General features: G+C 41.2%; 2 protein-coding genes across 3 annotated transcripts in view; one reads left to right on the plus strand and one right to left on the minus strand.

Moving 5' to 3' along the window:
* The first annotated feature begins 476 nt into the window (after window positions 1-476).
* On the plus strand, window positions 477-18,907 carry DCUN1D1 (defective in cullin neddylation 1 domain containing 1). The gene is made up of 7 exons (XM_033068646.2): window positions 477-597; window positions 8,521-8,737; window positions 10,031-10,199; window positions 10,671-10,801; window positions 14,756-14,838; window positions 15,075-15,171; window positions 16,157-18,907. Exons 1-7 carry the CDS (start codon window positions 595-597, stop codon window positions 16,234-16,236), a joined length of 780 nt encoding a protein of 259 aa, XP_032924537.1. The 5' UTR covers window positions 477-594; the 3' UTR covers window positions 16,237-18,907.
* Window positions 18,908-20,014: 1,107 nt separating this feature from the next.
* Window positions 20,015-21,137, minus strand: part of ATP11B (ATPase phospholipid transporting 11B (putative)) — a 64,497-nt gene continuing 63,374 nt past the window's right edge. For both annotated transcript variants that reach the window (XR_004418848.2, XM_033068644.2), the window contains one exon: window positions 20,015-20,752. The gene's annotated coding sequence lies outside the window, so the exon portion shown is untranslated. The remainder of the gene's footprint in view (window positions 20,753-21,137) is intronic.

Below are 21,137 nucleotides of genomic sequence, written 5' to 3' on the forward strand. Positions count from 1 at the left end.
TTGCCCAGGTCCCCGCGGCTGCTCAGCAAACGATTTTGCCTCTTCTGCGAATCCATCCAGGAAAGCCCGGGGGATTTTCCCATCTCGCCCTTTCCATGTTCAGCTCCCCGGGAACGGCGGCCGCACGACCCTGGGCTCACACCGGGCGCTCGAGAAGTGTTTGACCTTTTGGTACTGACGAAACAGGAACACACAGGGAGATTTCCTGACAGAGCTGCGGGTCCCGGGGTGAGGAGCGCTGGGACCCCGCACCCCCGCCGCATCTCCTCCGAGCCCACCCCTTAACAGGCTCCAGGAGGCTGGGGGGGACTTTCCCCTCCCTCCCCTTCCCTGCTCGGGCCGGGTCTCCCCGGTGCTCGCCGCGACCTCACGCCGAGCGAGGGCCGCCCGCCGCCCGCTGCCGCCGCTCCGGGGAACGCGGCCCGGGGCCGCCCCCCGCGGTGGCTCCCGGCTCCCCGCACTGCGCATGAGCGGGGGAAGGCGGCGGAAGGGCCCGTGAGGAGCCGGGAGCCGCCGCCGAAGGAAGCGCCGCCGCCGCCGCCGCCCTCAGTGTCCGCCCGAGCCGGGAGGGGAGAGGCCCGCACAGCCCCCACCATGGTGAGCGGCCGCCTGGGGCCCCTCTGGGCCCGGCGCGGGGCCCCGGGGCCGGGCAGGGGCAGCGCGGCCTGGTCGTGGCGCGCTGGGTGTCCGGGAGCGGCCGAAGGGACGGTGTCGGGGGCTCCGCAGCCGGGCACGATGTGCTGGCCCGGGGGCTGCTCGTCCTCCTGCCGGGCACGGCAGGGCCGGCGTGTGGGGCCCGGGCCGGGGCCGCGGGGCGGGCGGCGGGGGCTGCTCCGGGCAGGGGCCTAAGCGGGGGGCGCCGGGATCCCGCCCAGGCCTCCGACCCGCGGGGCCCCGACAGGCCCCGCACGGCCGGGAGGGGCTCGCTGGCACCTGGTGTGAGGGTTCAGGCACCTCTGCGAGACAGCGGCGGTGCTGTGGGCAGTTCTGTGCGGGCTGTGCCCTGCGCCTGCCCTGTGCCTGCAGCAGCGCTGAGAGAGGGAGTGCAAGGGGCTGCCAGGAGCCAGGGGTGCTCGGAGTTCTTCCTCAGGATTTCAGGCATCTCAGGGCCCATTAAGTGCTGTCAGTTCACAGGGAAACTTGGGGGTGTTGGTGCTTCTTGAGCTGGGATTATGTTGGAGAATTTCTGGATAATTGTTCTAGGGTCTTGGTTGGTTATATTCATAGGAGTGTTGCCTTACAAAGGTCCTCCTAGTAAAGGTCTTGTAAAGGTTTATCCTGCATTTTCTCTGTAATACTGTTCTTATAGCTGAGGATTTGCTGTGGACTCCCACATCGACTGACTTTCTCCCTTGCTTCTTGTGGGGGGAGACTGCAGTATTTAGAACATGTGCTTGTTTTGTTTCCCTAAACAAAAGAAAAATTTATTCCTTCAATTTAATTAAGGGGGCCCTCATTGGTTTCTTGCACAGTGTCTAATGCACCAGAGGGAACAGTTTACAGTAGTACTCCAGGCTTTCTCCGTATTCAAATGTTGTAACAGCTTTAGCTACTACACCTGTACAATTTAAAGCAGTACTTTTCTGTAGCAGGGATCTAGTGTTAGGAACAGTGTAGGGGGGAATCTTAAGATCTACTGGTGTATGCTTATTGATATAAAGATATTTTGTACTTGCTGTTAATACTATTCTGACAAGCAGTGTTAAAGACGTATTAAAAAAATTACAATGTCACCTTTAATTGGTGGAGTTATGTTGGCATAAAAATTTGGTTAGCCAGCATTTAAATTAGTGGTGTGCAGACCTCTAATAAACTTGTCACTATGTAACTAGTATAATTTTTAATTGAATAGTTTGATGTAGATCTGTGTATGTGTTTTTTTTATGAGAGTTTAAGTCTGAGTAAAGTTCAGACTGTAAAGGTGTCTTATTGTAATTCTGCAGGTCTGAGACTGTCTCAGTGCTTGCACAGTAATGTTACACAACTTTTTATGAAGACTTTTTTCCATAAAAATCACCTAGAGCTGTCCCACAAAATATCCAGTATAGGCAGGCAAAGTAAATACACAGTTGATTAAATAGACACTTGATGTTGTGCATGTACATATATTATTGGCTGGCTGTGAGATTAGAAATTTAAATTGAACAATACTGTAGAAAGTAGCATTATAACAGAAATAGTGAGGCCCATTATTCAGAGAATAACTTCTTGTGAGAAACAGCAGAATTCTGTCTGCTTGGTCTTCTTGGAAACACTTAACTGAAGAACTAGCTGACATATTCTGTGTAGCAGCTCTGTACTGCTAGATTGGTATTTATCAGATTGGAGGGACTTGTGAATGCTCCAGTCATGGCCCTGAGCAGAGCTCTTAGGCTCTGTGCTAACAACTGTGTTGCAGGTTATGCTTGTTAACTCCAGCACCCAGGTGAAAGGATGACATAGACCCTCAAGTGGGACTAAATGATGGGCTGCAGCTTTTAAAAGTAGTAAATAAGATATGGATGGTTTCCAGTGCCTGGGTGTAGGATTCTGTACCTGTTCCTGTGCTATATCAAAATCCTTTGTTTGATTAGGGGAAAGGCAGGGAGACTTCACAGAGATCTGAGGATGCCCATGCAGAAACATGAGATTCGATGTCCCATTTTTCTACCCATGTACACAACTGCTCTGGCTCATCCTCCCGGTGGCTGTGGCCGGGTAGTTTGTCCGGCACAGCCAATGCCATGGCACAGGTTCCTGCAGCTGGGGCCTGGCTCCTACCTGTCCATGCTGCACTGCCAGGTAGAGCAGTGCTGGCAAGTCTTAGCAGTGCCCATATGGCCAGAGCCTTGTGCCTTCAGGACAGAGCTTTCCTGCCCTTGAACCATCTTTGTCCTAGATGTGGAAGGGACACCACCCTGCCAGTATTCCTTGCAGTGCTGGGAGCAGGCAGCCTCTCTTACCCGCTCTTCATTTGAGCAGCTGAGCAGCACCTGTGGAAATGGTGTTCTTCACCTGCCCTGTTGGAGTGTCACTGCTTCATCTCACCCTGAGGACCATGGTGTCCCCATGGAACAAGGCAGAGCAGTAAGCTGGTCCATTTTACTCTGAGCCATCTTCACTGCCTGTACAATTCTGAATGATGTAATGAATTTAGAGCTGTGTGTGGTAATCGAGGCAAGTGTGTGATTATCTACATCTTTATCCACAGCCAAGTGCTAGCCTTGTCTCTATTTACATTATCTATTATATTGTCCAGTTTGTGTTCTTGAAAAATATTTCTGTGCTGATAAATACATAATTTCTTACTGCAAACCTCAGCTGACAGGAAGTTGTAAAATTTAATATTAGAAGAATTTCATGTCTGACGCTGTCTCCTGTAATGTTAGTGTACTTCATGACATTGTTATGTGATGTTTAACTCAACAAGCTATTCTGCAAGGCCAGCTGTTTATATGTGTAATCTGTGGTGCATATGCATGTCTGTAGCAGTTGATATTAAATATTTGAGGTTTGGTTGTCCCATAGTAAAACTTTAGATTCTTGGCATTACACTTCGGATGGAGTAGTCAGAGTGCTAGACAAGATGGTGCATGATTTTGTTTCCTCTCCTAGCTTACCAGAAATCCCTTTGAACTAGTACTTTAAATCACTTTTAACTAGAGCCACAGAAAAAGTATTCAAGAATATGAACTACTCTGAGAACAAGGTGTGAAATTTATTATGTAGCTCTTGATATTTTACTCATGTTTTATGGTGCCAATGCAAATATACAGTATGAATAGAGCTTCTGCCCCAGACCAGAGTTAAGAATGCTAAACAACTGGTTGCTTTATGCTGCCCCTTTTTATTTGGAAAAGCCCTGACTTTTTGTGTTTCCTTCACCTCTCAGGTTAGCATGAATTACCATTTTATCTACAGCAGTCTTTTGGGTAGCTGTATATTGCCCTTCTGCCTGAATGCAAATACTGAAATTATTTTATCCACTAAAAGAACATTGTAGAGCCTGGAAAGTAACTTTATATGTTGAGATTTTTCCCTTGGATTTTATATCTCAGCAGACTTTGCAGGTGTTTTTTGTTCTGTTCTGCTGCAGTCAAATGGATTTCACATCAGTTTGAAACAGAAGCTTACAAATGTCCTGACATTCTTACTTTGTGTGCGTTCCCTTAAAGAAACTGCTGTCTAAAATAAAATGTAGTTGAAGGACATGTTTGTTTACATTATGCAGAAACTGTGGCTATTTACTTTCATTGTTTTTGTCTTTACCTTAGATTTTTTTGGTAGTATACCTGTGTGTCATGACTGTGGGTTAAGATGCAGTTCTGTGTATTGGTAGATTTTTGTTGTAATTAACATTTTTCTTACCAAAGAAAAATACTCATGCTTCTGCCTTTTAAGTTTTAGCTGTGTGTTTGTGGAATTCAAGCAGTAAAGCAGACATTTTTAGGTGTGTTGTGGTTCCTTTCATGGATACAGTGCAAGGTGGGATGATTCAGGAGCAGAGCTCCCCTCGTGTCGCATCAAGGGACAGAAGTGGCAGTCGGGTGAGGGCTGCATGCCCGAGCCTCTGGGATTGAGCTGCTGTCTCCAGGGTCCTTGGGAAGAGCAGGGATGCTTCCCACAGCTCTTGCTGGAGTCTCAATGCAGTCAGTGTAAAGGCCTAGACTTTGTGGAGGTTGGTGCTATTTTAGAAAAGGCTTTTACCTGTCACATGCATGAGAACTTAACAGGCTTTTCTTCGAGTCCTGCCTGAAACAAAAGCACAGATGTCACATTGTTTGAATTCCTTTACTTAGCAGTGAAACTAGCAGGATCATCTGTGTCAGTGGCTGGGAAGGGAAGGGTGCACAGCAGTTGATAGCTGGGGAGTGACTGGGTGAGTGCCTTCCTTGGGGGCCAAAGGAAGTTTGGGCAGCAGAACTCATCATGCCCTGCTTGACAGCATGCTGGTGGCCACATGGAACATTTGAGCCAAGTCCAAAGCAGGACTCCAGTAGAGATGGATCCTCAGCTCTCTAGTCCAGGCACTGTGGGACAAAGGTTGGTGCTGTCTCCCAAGAACATTATCCAGGAGAGTGGAGCCCTCATTTGGCTACTTGCTGTCCACAAAATGGTGATGGCCAGTGTGCAGAACTTGTCTTTGAATCTGGGATGACTAAAAACAGTGCAGAAGATAAGCAGAAACAATGTTGTAGTCAGAGTTGGTAGAGGAGTTCTAGCATTTTTTGTTCCCAAGACTAGGAGAAAAAAAATACTTGGAGAAATAAAAGTACAAGTTTTTTATTTTTTATCTGTAGTTTTTCACTGAGGTATTTATCAAGGAAAGGATATTGAATTAGAATATTCAAATTTGGTACTTCATGGTAAGAGGCAAATCTTCACTTTAAAATCAAAGTTATAAAACCAGATGTTAATTAGAATGAGTGCAGTGTTATGAATCTACACAATGTAGCTTTTCATTTGGAGAAGTTATTCTGTGTTTTAAAAGTAAGGTTATCTGTCTTGTGACATCCTTATTATGAAAGGTAGCTTGGATACCGCACAAACTTGATCAAAGGCTTGCAGAACTAAATTTTTCCTTTTCCTCTTAGCCCACGAAAAACCAAGAAATAAGAGTACAAATTTGTTTCATTTGCTTTCCATTGGTTTTCATTTGTATGTGTAGGCAAGCCGCGTATCTTTTAAATAAAATTCTATCTTCCTTTTTAACCTGTGTTAAAGTTGAGATGTTTGAAGTGGATTGTGTTGCATTACAGTGAGCACAATTTCAGTGTCAGGTATTTGTTGCCCGATGACTGTAGGATTAAAGGTTATGTGCTGCTCTGTATTGCACTTAAAACAGTAATAGAGTATTAGTGCTCAGTGTCTAGAAATAGCCCTTAAAAGTGCAGAAGGTTTGGAACCTGTTCCTGCTTGAAGTGTGGGTTTTTAATGTGCTGGAAGAAGAGCTATAATAGGATAATAAAAACTCAGCAGTAATTCCATCTCTTGCTGTCCTGTAGCAGGCCTGCAAAGAGTGTCCAGTCACTTAGGATGTGGAGTGTCTTGTTCACATTGGCAAGGTTCTGCAGAAGCATTCATCACATAAAAAGAAAGGGCTTTGACACTTCTTCAGTAAATATAAACTCATATTTGGTTAGGAAAAATATGATTATTCAGGAAAAAGATTATGGCTGCACAGTGTGATTTACTGCCTCTTATACCTTACAGAATGTTGTACTGATTATTACAGTACTGATTGTACTGTAATTAGCTGCTTGATTCTTTGCAATTTCAATCTTCTTTTAAAAAGGTTTTATGTTGTTACTATCACTTAGGGAGCTCAAGCATGGGAAAATCTCATGTACCTATGTAGAATTTAAATTTTATCATTAAAAGCATTTAAGCTGCAAGTTTTTGATGCAACAAATTGCACTCTGTTGTGTGACAAGATGCATAACACACCACCTTTTGTGGTCCTGGACATCCATGGTAAAGCCTATTTAAACCTGTTCCTTTTTGTGGGATGTCACTGCTTTTGGAGCAGGACAGAACAAAGCCTCCTGAGGTTTTACAGAGTACTCACTATTATATGGGATATACATTTGTGTACATGTTTAAAAAACATCAAAATACTGAAGATTAAAATCAGCAGTTTTGTAAACAAAAGAAAAAAGAAAGGAAAAGCTAAGGTAATTAAGTATGGCTGCCTTATAGTGCAGCTGAGTCTGGTGATGCAGCAGTCTGGCTGTGTGGAACTGATTAGAGCAAGCTGGTAATTGATAGTGAAAATTAAATTTGGGATTATTGTTTCATCTTCATTTGGGATTTCATTCAGTGGCTCGTTTTCATATATCTGAGTTTACAGTACATTTTAACTAGCTGCAACTGAAAATCCATTAGTCATTTCTGGAAGTCGTTCCACATGGCTTTGTCAGTTGAAACAAAGTGATTTTTGTGGAAGTGTGAGCTCAGTAGTGCAAGGTGCTGAATGTCTGCTGGAGCCAAGCATGGACAGCTGGGGGTGCACAGGAGCTGCTCTGGTGGCTTGGCTTTTACCTGGAATCACGTCTGAGAATCTCATTTTCAGAAATGTGTTTGTACCCAGAGGTGCAATGTGACAAACTTGGTCAAGAGAGTGAAATAAAGCAGTGACACATAAGAACTTTAAAAACAGTATAGCCAAACTAATATTACTCTGTTTGAAGTCTGCAGTCTGAGCTAAAAGTTTGGCTTCAGTTAAGTGTTGTAGGTATAGGGTCACGTTGGTTTGGGGGGGATTATTTTTATTAGAGGATACTTAAGCTAAGGGTATAATTCTATTTAGTATGCTTTGTGGGTATCAGTTTAAATATGATGCTCTTGTATTTTTTTTCAATGGTGTAACTCTGAAGCTGATAACTATTCTTACAAATAAAAGTGTTCATAGTCATCATCAAGCCACAGAAAACTGATCCTGACTTTTATGACAGATGAATTTGTGTTCTGAAGCGTTAGTTTTTTTGTAATGATAATGTGATTGAACATTAATTATCTTTTGAAATTAAGAGCTTGAGCACATACTGCTCCTAAATCATTCATTCTTTGGCTGCATTTTATCACGTCTTGGGTTCTTTTTTCCCTTTTCCTCCATATTCCCTGAGAAGGAGCTGTTGAAATTACAGTTACAATAATGAACAGAATATACAAGTTTTGGTTAGAATACAAAGTGAACGAAAAATGAAATATCTGTGCCATATAAGAAATCCATTCCCGATTTAAAATTTACCAAGTTGTAACATTGAGAGTCTTTCCTTTGACTGTATTGAGTGAACTGTTGAACTGAATTTGGGTGTAGTGCAAGAGCTGTGGTTGCTTTCTCCTGATGAGCAGTTAGTTTTGTGTAACTCAGACCCTTGAAATCCTGAGTGAGTGTGCTTCTCCTCATCGGAAATATCCTTGGGAATCCCTCTCTGCTGATAAGCAGCAAGTTTGCATTCAGTTCTGGGCTAGACCAGGGCGGGATGGCTGGGTCTGGGCAGGAGGCCTGGAATTCCAGAGCTCTCACCTTGGCTACTCACTCCCCCGCCTGCCTCAGGCACAATTACCTTTTTTTTTCTTAGCTTCGGTTGCTGCACCTGTGAAATGGAAACAATGCCTCCTTGCAGGAATGTTTTGCAAATTATGTAGGTGGAGCTGAGAACCTTCAAAGTGAAAAATCTCTTTAAAGAAAAAGAGGTGTTTAAGGTATTTCAGTGTGTAGCTCCCTGAAATGGATGAGCCAGCCTAGTCCCCTGCTGCCATCAAGAGGCACCTCAGGAGATCCCGTTCCGGGTGTGGCCCTGCTCCTGCAGCAGCTGGGACCGAGAGGACACCAGCCTGTGCTCATTGGTGCTAAACTGTTCAGTGGCCTGCTCTGCCCCACCTCTGGAGGAACTTCATCAGATATTTTGATATCCCGATGCTTGGGAAAATTATAAAGATACTGATTTAAAAAACATTAAGAGACTGGTTTTTATTTACTTGTGGTTGTTTTGTTCAGTAGACATTTCTAGTTACAGTATTGTCTGTTTTCACTAGAACAAGTTGAAATCATCACAGAAGGATAAAGTGCGTCAGTTTATGGTCTTCACACAATCTAGTGAAAAGACAGCAGTGAGTTGTCTGTCTCAAAATGACTGGAAGTTAGATGTTGCAACAGACAACTTTTTCCAAAATCCTGAACTTTATATACGAGAGAGTGTTAAAGGATCTCTGGACAGAAAGAAGTTAGAACAACTATATAACAGATACAAAGGTGAGTACCCTGAACTTTAAGGCTTATTTCCTACTTGTAAAATTCTTATTTGAGTTATGATTAGAATTATTATTAATTCTTATTCTAATGTATTGGTGATGCTGTGCTCTCATGCTGGGAAATCCTAACTGACTCAGCTTTGTTTTTCTCTGCTAATAATACAAATTAGAAAGGAAATATAGGTAGGTTTCTACTTCACAGGGATTACATGCAGTTACTTTATGTGCTCTGAATGTATTTACATTTATAGGACATTAGGGTCTGAGCTGGAATTGTGTGTACAGTGAGTAATTGTAATGGTTAATGAGGATTTTGGGTGAATCTCCTGGAGAGGATTTATCATCACACAGGACATGATCCTGACAAAGGAAAAGGTAGCATACTAGGGATGGGTTCTACCTCACTTTTTATTCAGCTTGTTCTCTTTATCAGGTAGTTACAAACAGAGTGTAGAAGAAAACAAAGTCCCTGTATCTGTTATACAGGCAGTGTTCAACTGATACCCTGCCACATAAAGTGGAGTCAATAGAGCAGAACAAATCCTGTGTTTTAGCACTTAATCTAAAAATGAGTGCTCTGTTTTCTGTCAGTTTTCCTATGTATTATATGTATAATCCAAATACCGTTTTGGTGAAGTCTGAGTTGGCTTGCTTTAATAGATTTTTGTTAGGGCAGTAGAAATGTGAGCATCTCACTTCTAGAGCAGATGTTGATTCCTTTGTGGAAAGAGGAGTGGGCCTGGCTGACTTGGAATCGCTAATGGAGCAGTGTGACTTCTCCCTGGAGGTTACTGTGTCCAGCCTCCTGCGTGCTGGAAGCCTCATGGGTGCCAGGAAATGCCCAAACCTGCTCTTGGGGCAGCTGTGGATGGGCTGATCTGGGTGTTGGTACAGCTTGGAAATGAACACTGCAGAATGGCTTCTGATGGAACACAGCTCATTGGTCTGGCCAAAGAGGCAATAATTGAGTGTGCTGGGGGGGAGAACCACTGTGCTCTGTAGGAATGAGTCAGAAGATCCTGCATATTATTAGGCAGAAAACAAATGTTTGTGGTGCTTTTGTCTCTCAATGAAAATAACACGAGCTTCATTGTATGGGAGGCTTTATTGCAGTAACTGCCTCAATTGTTAAAGCTTAACCATTGTGAACACTCATTTAATTTTGTTTTTAAAATACTCTCTTATAAGCCAAAAATGACTTCTTGAAAATGTTTCTTTATCTTAAATATATTTGCTGAACAAATCAGCTTTTTTAAATATCTGTTTTTCTTGATCCTTACTTTTATGTCCAAAGATCCTCAAGATGAAAATAAGATTGGTATAGATGGAATACAGCAGTTCTGTGATGACCTAGCTCTCGACCCAGCCAGCATCACTGTACTCATCATCGCGTGGAAATTCCGGGCTGCAACACAGTGTGAATTTTCAAAGGTGGAGTTCATGGATGGAATGACTGAGCTGGGGTAAGTGCTCACTGAGGGTTAGATGGGGACAGTGTGATCCAGTGTCCTGTTTTGGGGAATTGAGACGTTTCAGAGCCCAGCATTGCTTGTCTGCCTCTGGAAAATCTCAGCCCTGCCTTGGTTGTGTGAGCGTTGTTGGTGGTTCCACAGAGCTGCTCTGGCAGGTGGAGCTGGGATGTTGGGCAGACCTGGGGTTTCTCTGCCTTGTGCAAGTGCAGGAGTCTTTATCACAATTTCCTAAAAATTTTGTGGATTGTAGAACGTGATCTATCAGGATATGTGCAAATGCAATGTGATGCAATAACAAATAAATGAAATTCTTGTAGAGGTGCAGACTCATTAAAGGCTTCCTGAATTCTGTTTTGATGATTGTATCATATTCTACAAACAGTTTATAGATTTTTAACTCATGTTTTATGGCAAAATGAATAATAAATAAACAAACAAATAAACATGCTTTTTAAAATGCAGATGTGACAGCATAGAAAAACTGAAGGCCCAGATTCCTAAAATGGAACAAGAATTAAAAGAACCAGCAAGATTTAAAGATTTTTATCAATTTACTTTCAACTTTGCAAAGAACCCAGGACAGAAAGGTTTAGGTATGTATTCTAATTCATAAGCATTTGTTCATAAATATGGGAAATTACTAATTAAAGCAGTAAATGAATGTATTATTGTAATCCAATGAATCTGAAAGATAATCACCCTTGGGATAAAATGCATCTCTGTGTTTTGAAAGATAGATATCAATTTAAGGTATTCAAATTGGTTATTAATAAAGGCTACTGAATGTTATGGGAGAGGGTTTATTCTTTCACTCTGAGTGCAGTTCTCAGTAAGCACAATGGATTATGGTCTTACATTAAAGACATAATTAGACCACTTAGAATTTGCAGCACTGAACAGATTAATTGAATTTTTACTTTTATGATAAATTTAAACTGTAAAACCATTTTCTATGTAAGCACATTTGTACTGTCCCTTGTAACACCAAAAATACTTGCAAATGTCTTAGCAGGATAGAATTGGAATGTACAAATGGATTCCTGTGTTCTGGGCCTGATGCCTGCTGGTCTCTACCTACAGAGTTTTTTCCCCCTTACCTCACTGAAGGCTTTTTTGTCATTATTTCAGAGTTCACATGCTGACTGTGGCTTTGGTTGGTGTAACAGGTGGAGGGAAAGAATAACTTATTAAAAATAATTTCAGAACACCACAGTTTGGATGGAATGAAAGGAACAAACTGTAGCTCTGTCTATTCAAAAATACAAAAATGAGGGAATAAAAATTTATTTTGAGCAGTGATGTTAAACACCCAGATTGTACATTCCTTTCTCTACAGTGTGATTTGGCTATTACCCACAATTAGCATTTCATGATCCTATAACTTCTTAAGTTAATTGTTCTGATTTTGAGAAGTAATAAAATATGGAAAGGCTGGTAGGTTCTTCCTTGGCACCTTGTGAATTTGTTTTTCTCACAAATGAAAATGCTCTAAACTGACTGCCATTGGACAGCTTTGCATTCCCAGGCTGTGTAAAGATGAACTTTCTACTTTAATTTTATTGACTTTTATGTACAGACCAAGTCTTGGCTTATAATGAGCATTGGAAAATAAGTAAATAAGCAAAAGCTCCATGTTCTTCTTTGCCATCCTGCTCTATCTTGTTTATTGTTTTCAGTGGATTGTGAATTTCATTGTGTCCAAAGGAGCTAAAAGAGCTGCTAAACCATCTGAAAATACTTGTGCATGCTTGTAGTCATTTCTGAATCATGCAAATAAATGAATAGACTGATTTATACTTCTTGTAGAAAGTCATAATATTTTTTTAGGCTGCTACACAACAAGGAAAATGTGGACAGCAACTGAATTGTGGGATTAATTTCCCAGGGAAACAGATTGACTTGCTTTATTTCTCATTCATCATGAAGCTTCATGCAGGTTAAGCTCTAGCAGTGACAGACAAGTACAGTTTTCTGAGATCCATATGGCATATACATAGTGTAAGATAGGTTTTAAAATTGTTTTTGTTTTTAAGCCTGGGTCTGGAACTGATGTAGAACTGAGCTTAAAGTCTGGGTGCTTACCAGCCCTTTTGGTGCTCATAAATACACAGTTCTAGGCATGAATTTAGAACAGGGCAGAATAATGCTGGAAACCCTGGAGCAAAAGAATACTGGGAGAAGTACAGAGCTGCAAAGTAAGTACTGCTAGTTAGGCAATTAATTTTGGTGTGTCTAAATAACTGCTTGTAGGAACTTGCAAATTGATTTTAATGTATATTGGCCTCTAATCTTGCAAACATTGTGCAATAGTTCAGGCACAGTTCTGGAAATGTATTTCCTCTGCATAATTCCTTACTACTGTGTAAGTACTCTGGGTGTCTGAAAAGTTCTTGTGATATTTGCATCTCATTGGAGAATACCCTGTAGCTGTCTTCATCTGAAACACTGTTTGCTTCTCTTGTATCTCTGGATAAAATTAAAAATGGAGGATGTATTCTGAGACTCTGATATTTCATCCAGGATTTCACTGAGCATTCTCACACTTACAGAAACCTAAAATTATATCTTTACCTTCCAATTATATCTTTACCTTTATATTTATCTTTACCTTCCATATAATTTCTTTTTAAAAATGTAGTTTGTCCCAAGGCATTGTGTCATCATGCTTTACATGTTTGGACTCATACAGTGAGTTTGAAGTTGCAGCATCCTGAGTTTAGCTTTTAACAACCTTTGCTTACCCACAAGAATGATCTCAAAATTGTATAAAAATGTCAGAATGCACAGTTTGTTTATAGTGATTGTTTACACTGACATTGCCTTTTTGTATGCACACCATTAATGCAGCACAAGTAAATAAAACTTAGTTTTTAATGTGTTTCCTTGAGGAACTGATCACCTTCCTCTGAAGTTAGAAGGGCAGTAGTTTTAGCTGAAATTTAAAATGCATGTTTTTATACCTGAATCTCCTGTTAAAGAGAGATTTTGAGCCTCTGCAGTCTTCAATGAGTTGCCATTTTCAGATACAGCTTTATTTACTGAGGAGTACTGTCTAATTTGTCTGCTTCTTGAGATTCAAACTTACACTTTTGTCTGAAATCAAACCTCTTTGCAGCTGCTGGAAAATCCTTCACAAATTTTATTCTGTTCTTTGGTCAGGAGATATTATAATTTGACTCTGCTCTTTGAGAAATTTTAATATCAGATGCTAAACAATTCAGAAACGCCCCATCAGCTTCTATTTTCCCTCCAGCAATGCAGATTTCATAGTTTGTTTTGTTTGCTGTTGGTTTCACCTCCAAGATCTACCTCCCTGGGTTCTTTTAAATATTTTGGCATCCTGGGGGAAGGAAGGGAGTGGAGTTTTTGGGTTATTGGTGTGGGGTTTTTTCTTTTTTTTCCTGAGGTCTGCAGTTGATCCTGTGCCTTCTCCCCCTGCTTCCACGAAAGGATTGTTTATGGAAGAAATTTGCTAGGCTACCAAATATATAAGAGCTTTTGTTAAAAAGAGGCCACTTACCTAGGCAGCCTTTTGGGGTCACTCTGTGACATCCTGTGGCTGAGGATACTGAATTTGGTAATTCCCAATGAGCAGGAGGCCCTGGGCAGAGCTGTGGGTTCCAAATGTCTTTGATGTGCTCACAAGTTCCTGTCTGCCCCTTTGGCACTCCCCAGGGAGAGGGAGCTGGCTCTGTCCTTCCCCTCCAACCAGAGCAGCTGGGGTTTTTTGGGAGCTGCTGCACTCCAGCAGCTCTGACAGGCAGGGGACTGCTCTCAAATGTGTCAGGTCAGGCTTCACTCATTCCAGGCAAGCAGGAATTTAACAGGAGGCTTTAAAGAAGGGAAAAAAAACCCAGCTAACCTAAAAAAAAAACCACCTGACAAACAAAACAAAAAACATCCCAAACCAAAATGGCCAAAAACTACTCCAAATCACCAACAAAAAAACCTCAAACAAAAGAAAAACCTCAACCCAACCAAAACACCACCACCAGCAAATAAACCAACTATCTTCTGTCTGCTTAAGGACACTATCTAAAGATTATTTTTCAAAAGGAAATCTTGACCCCAGAACTGAGCATTTCTCAAAAAAGCCTCATTACAAAGGCAGCACCTGTAATAAGGTTGCCCTAAAAATGAAACCATTAAAAGTTGGTTTTATCTAAATTGTATTTTATGCATCAAAAAGAAGAAAGTACAAAATACTACAAATTTTCTTTTCAAGCCAGTAGCATCTTTAACTGAAAATATTTTTTCTGACTTTTAACTAAAGTATTGTTAGATAGCAAAAGGCTATATATGAAATGTCCTGGGGGGTTTTGGATGTGTTAGATATTAATATGGGCAATTTTCAGTTCTGTAAAATATGAAATAGGTGTGTAACACTTTATTTATGGCTGCCATTTTGTAAAGAATCCATGAGTATATTTGCATTAGTTTAATCTTGTCACATTTATGGATACATGGTTCATCCTGGTGTTAGATACTTGTGGAGATTATATATTTGATATGTATATCTCTAAAAGTAATATATTTTAATATTACAGATTTAGAAATGGCCATTGCCTACTGGAATTTAGTACTTAATGGAAGATTTAAATTTCTAGACTTGTGGAACAAATTTTTGTTGGTAAGTTTAAACCTTTACATAATCTGGACTCTGCAGTATTTTCAGAACTTGGAAGATAAACATGTTTAAGATATTGAGTAGAAATAGACTGTCTTGACCTAAATCCCAGGTATTCATAGTGTGTACAAGAGAAATATGTTTTGGGGATATGGATGTGTCTGAGACAGTAAAAATGAATTTATAATAGGGTTTTAATTTATTTATTTTTAATATAAATTTTCCACCTCTCCAAACAGGAACATCATAAAAGATCAATTCCTAAGGATACCTGGAATCTTCTTCTAGATTTTAGTACAATGATAGCAGATGATATGTCTAACTATGATGAGGAAGGTAAACATTGCCCTTTTCTCTCATTAACTTCTGACTGTGTTTTATATTACATTTATTACTGTGTATCTGTTTTGTAATCTCAAAACCAGCTCCATTAGAGTATTACTCATGATTTGAAGTCCAGTTAGAGCTGCTTTAATGCATGTTGTAATCATCTCTGTTACTGATGTTTTTTAAAAGAAATGCTGAAGCTTTCATGGAATCGATTTTCTTTTTTTGTTCTGTCTAAGCTCAGACACAAATTCTTTCTTACTGAGACAACCCCAAATTCTTTCTTATTGAGACAAACCCTGTTGTATGTCCATGTAAAACCCACAGATTCTCTCTTGGTGCAGTTCTTGGCATCTTCATCCAAGAAACTGAGCTATGGTTTGTGCAGCTCTGTGTAGGGTCCTCTGGTTATTGCATTTTGTAACTGAGAATGTTTTTAAGTCTGGTTGCTTCAGTTTATGTGAGGCTTGGATGTGTTTTGACATAGAAGTGAAGCTGGCAGCACACAGGGGTTGCTGAACAGAGCTCACTTCCTACCAAATGTGTTTCTTGTAAACTTTTGTATTGATCTTTCCTCTTCATTCCATGTGCAGCCAAGAACAGCTGATTACCCTCAGCCCTTGGCAGCACATCAGTTCAGTCAGGGGGGAAACTAAACTTGGGATGCCTCCGGAGCAGAGGGCAGCACACTTCACCTTTATTTAGTAATTATGGCCTGTCCTCAATCCTTTGTCACTTTTGAGTGAGGATTTTGGTCAGTTTTTTGTTTCTGTCTGGAAGATGACACTTGGAAATGTTGTGTATTAACTGGCTTTAAGGAAGCAGAAATCTTCATCCGCTCTTAAATTTCAAGCAGGGAAATAAAATTATATTTTTTTGCTTCAAGCTCTGCTTGGTTTAATACTGGAAAGCAAATGACTTGTCTGGATATGAAGCTTGTGAAAAAATGCCTTGTTAAACCAAGTTCTTATATTCTGGTGTTTTCCTCTTTTAGGGGCATGGCCAGTTCTTATTGATGACTTTGTGGAATTTGCACGCCCTCAAATTGCTGGGACAAAAAGTACGACAGTGTAGCACTAAAGGACCCTTCTAGAGTGTACATAGTCTGTACAAATACCTGAAATGGAAAATTGCACAGTCAATTTCTGCTGGCTGGACTGAACTGAAGATCAATCCTCACAGTATGGCTGAGGGTTGAGACAAACCTTTAAGGATACATCTTGGACCATATCATATTTCATTCTTCTACTGGTGGTTTGGGCTTTTCTTCTAGTCTGGACCACTCTTGCCCGTTAAAATTCCAACACTGTGGATTTCATCATGGATTTATTTTTTGTTGGTGGATCACCTTAGTTTCATCTCCCATAAGTCCTAGAAGCTTTATAATTATTTTGAGGTTTCTGATTTCACATAAAGCACAACGCTGGTTGGTCGTCATCAGACAACTGTTGTATGGCATCAGAATTATACAGATCAACATCAAAACAATTTTTAAAAGAATCCTTAAATATACACTTGGGGCTAGTTGCAAAGACTGTACTGATAGCACTTCCTGCAAGAGTGATATATTTAAGTGTACTGGGTCCGAGTTTTTTCTTTTCTGGAAAAGTGCAGGTGTCGTCTGAGTTTGAGTCTCTGGTCACAGCAGTGCCAGGAATGACCAGGGAGCCCCAGGGCTGTTGACTGGGGGTCCTGGTGCCTGGCTGAGGTTTCTGGTGGCTCAGCTGCTCTGGGGACAGCTGGGGGACGACACAACTCGAGCACTTGGAGCCCGTGGGCGAGGGCAGAGCCCGCCCTGGGCCGAGCTGTGTCCCCACAGAACCAGCGTTCTCTAGGTTACTCTCTGAGAAATCAGATTTCATTACAGGTTTGAAATGCTTATCTGTCTGTCAAAGAAAGGTTTTTCATTTCTGTGGAAATCAAACACTTGAATATACTGAATTTGTGTCTTAACTGTTTGCTACACAATACAGTATTTTAAATTGAGATGTGACTTTTATGGCTGAGGTGTGACAAAGCAAATGGCCCTGTTGTACAAGAAGCTGGCGAGGTTGATGTGAATCTGGGTTTTGAAACCATTTTCCTGGTGAGTTAAATCTTCATAACATAGAGGTACTGCCATTATGGATGACACCCTTTTTTAAATTATTTTGCTGAGTTTTCCTTAAATTGACATATCACTGTGGTTTGCCAAATACAGAAATTAAGAGTAAAGCTTTCCCAAACAAGCACAGATCAGATACAAACTACTACACTGGCTTTGTTTAAATTATTTTGTGGATCATCACTACTTGCTGCGTTTGACTAAATTGCTTCATTTGGATCAAAGCAGGTTTTATCAGATGCAATTCTTTAATAATGCAAGAGCTCTTCAGCTGCTTTTATGGTCTTCTACTCCTCACTGAGTTACTTGTGAAGAGATGTGATAAATCCTGCTCTGGAAAACAAGCTGGAAAGAACGAGCTCCAGGAGAGGAGGCAGACCATACTTACAAGTGAGAAGAGGGGATTTAAGTCCATGCTCTAAATAGTGCCCTGATAAGGCCAGAATTACTTTTGAGATCAGTCATTGGTACTTGCACTAGACTGCAACACGATTTTATGCAGATGCTAAAAGTATTTTAGGGAAAAATTGACTATGAAACAGCTAAAATTTTCATTTGTGCTCTGTGCAGTTGACCTTAAGGCTGGCTCCCCTTACAGCAGTGCCCTTTTGGCAAATCCAGTTGTGTGTTTATTCAAAAAATACAGTTCCTCAAAAACATTGCAGACTTTCTCCAGCTACTGGAATTGGCTACGCCAAAAACTGTGTGTTTTGCTGCTTTCAGTATTTCCTTTCTCAGTTTTGTGTAAATAAAAATGGGGACTTGAAATTAGGGGGGGTGGGTGGGGAGGAAAAAAAAAAACTCAACAAGGTTATCTCTGCGTGCTGTTTTCTGTCTTGAGGGTTTTGGTACTGTTTCAGATTGATTAGTTCAAGTATGCTGTGTTTGGAGAGGAGAACTGACTTGCTTTTCATCCCAATGCAGACTTGTCCCTCCAAAAAGTCTGGGATTGGGCAGTGGCAAAATGCCGTGGTGTTTTAGAGACTCTTCCTTTTGAATGCAAGATCTTTCCAACAAAATAGTGTTGTCATCAGTTTGGTACTACATGCTTATAATTACTGTGTAATTATAAAGAAATACATAAAAACTTTGACTAATTATGTTGCAGAAAAGGGTTATTTGTGCTATCATGGCATCTTAAAAGTTTTTCAAAATGACTGAAGTTGAAAGAAACATTGATTTAACAGGGTGTTGTTCTAAGGACAAAATGCCTGGTTACAGGGAATATTTTGTACTGAAACGTGCTTGGATGTGGCCATGTGGCTTTTTCCTTTATGTATGTGTGGGGTTTTTTGTTTTTTGGTTTGTTATTTTTTTTTTAAGAATGCAGCCAGTTGCTTACTTGGATTGCTTTAATTCGTAAGTGCTTATGTCTTCAATTTGATGATCTCCCTGCAAATGGATCAATTTAATTTTGCCAAATGTCATGGAAAAAAAAAAAGGCAAACATCAAGTTTGTAAACTGTTTTTATACGTTAAAATATGTAAAAATTAGAAGTGCCCTGATATAAAACACTTAATCTTGAGATTATATTTAGTAAAAACCCATCATTTACATATCTCTGTAAGTTCAAAATGTAACTTCTTACAATCCCTCTCATTACCAACAGAGGCAATAAAGCTCCAGTGAAATTGCCATGACTGAGGTTTGTACTGCATTGTTTCAGTGTATTCTTTGTAAAACTTGTTTCTGGAATGTGCTTTTAGGGGGTGGGGGGCAAAAAGCATGGAATATGTGTTCTGCATAAAATACAGTTCAGGACAAGTCTTTCTTTTGGGGGAAAAAAAAATCTAAAAACTGCTCCTCCACCTTGCCTGTTGCTTGTTCCCAATGTTTACAAGTCCCACCTGGAGCTGATTCTCCCAGCCCTTGGCCCCAGCTTTGCAGGAACACACCACACACACTGCAGGGGTTCAGATGCATCTCCAGTACTGCAGGAAAGCCACTTTTTTATTGATCAACCTGTTAATACGTAACTTAGGACTTGCCTCAAAAGTGTTTTACAATGAAATCCATACTGAGACATCCTTATTTAAGAAAGGAATAATTTTTTAAAGAATGCATTTAATAAACTTGTCATTCACACTTGTATTTAAATAACGTTGCCAGAAGTCTCTCTAGATTTTATTTGAGGATGATAAATTGACTGGGTTGGCTTTTAAACAAAATCCAGTGAGGCCCTTCAGGCTCTGAGCTCTCCAGCAGTTGACCACACCATTAAATGCTTGATGTAATTATAATTTCATCTATCAAAAATAGGCCTTAGCTTTGTCAACATGGAGCAGCTTTAGTGCCAATGTGTAGAAGTATCTGCAGAAATAAACACCAAGAGTTTTGCTCTTAAATAGGCCCCTGTACCTCAGGCCCAAGTCTGACCATTTAAACTGGCAGAAAACTCAACACCCAACTTCTGGAGTTCTCAGTCAGCTAAAGCTGCTAAATGCAATTTGAATGTTTTGCATGAAACTGCAACTATTTCTTTTCTAGCTCAAGCCTGTGGTTTTGGAATATAACATTTCAAACCTTTTTCAGCCTTCACAGAACAACTGACGGGAGTCAGAGGGATAAATCAGATTAGGGTGAGAGATGAGGGGGCTGTAAAAATTGAGTGGGGAGAGGTTTTTTTTTTGTTTTTTTCTTGCTGGTGACTTCTCTCCAGCCTTGCTTCTGGGCCAGGGTGCAGCAAGCCTGGCTTTGCTCTGCCAGCTTTTCCTCTACCATGTACATAATTAAAACAATGACTCAGCTAGAAGTGAAAGTTTTATTTAATAAATATAATTTTCATAAACCATTTTCAAAACAGCTACTGACCAAGCTGTACAAGGAGCAAGCACACAGCCTCGCTGTCAGAGGAGAAAAAAATAACGAGGCAGCCACAGTGTCAGAGGTCCAAAATTCTTTGTATTACTTATTGCTCATTTCCTGTGGGCAACGCCCCTAATCTGCCTCAAATTAAGAACCCACAACTTTTAAAAGGTAATTCTTGCAGAGATGAGACCATTCCAGCTTTTTCCTTCAAAGAAGCAAGCTCAATCCCAATTCAGTGATACAACAGGAGTCTAGATGATGATGATTTGTTATTTTTGTATGCATAAAACCTGAAATCTGTCAAGGGCACTGCAAATGGGAATTGTAAAAATATATTCTTTGAGATACAAATACGATCCTCCTGCAGCAAGGTGCGCCTCATTTTTAACCATTCCCAACGGCTTGCTCCACAGATCATCTTGTATCCTGGTGTCAAAATGTAAAAAGGGTGAGGACCTGCTGCTGTTGGAAGTAATTTCCTCGAGCAGTGCAGCAGAAGGTGAATGAACCCGGGGTCTCCTGGAGCCGAGCTGTCGTTTCTGTCCCCGCGTCCCGCAGCGCTCTTGGCCCCTCGGCAGCCCCAGCTCGGGACAGCGGAGCCGGGCGGTGACAGCAAGGTCCCCAAGGAGCACCACACAGCTCTGAGCGAGTCCTGACGCCTTTGGAGCAGCACTGAGCTGAAGGGAGAGAGAAATCCAGAGAAAGCAGAAGCCTGGCACATCCCACTCCTGCAGCAACAGGAGCTGACAGAGCCACGAGCATCCCCAGCACCCGGCCCTGCTGCTGCTCCCAGCCGAGGCATTCCCAGAGCAGAACCCAAACCATTCCCAGAGCAGAACCCAAACCATTCCCAGAGCAGAACCCAAACCATTCCCAGAGCAGAACCCAAACCATTCCCAGAGCACAACCCAAACCATTCCCAGAGCACAACCCAAACCATTCCCAGAGCACAACCCAACCCGTGCCACTGGGAACAAACGACAGAAGCAAGGAACGTGCAAAACAACCGACAGAAAAAAAACCGTCTGCAGAAAAAAATCCCAGCCCAGAGCTGCAAAGGAG

Source organism: Catharus ustulatus, chromosome 10, assembly GCF_009819885.2.
Source record: "Catharus ustulatus isolate bCatUst1 chromosome 10, bCatUst1.pri.v2, whole genome shotgun sequence".
Classification (NCBI taxonomy): domain Eukaryota; kingdom Metazoa; phylum Chordata; class Aves; order Passeriformes; family Turdidae; genus Catharus; species Catharus ustulatus.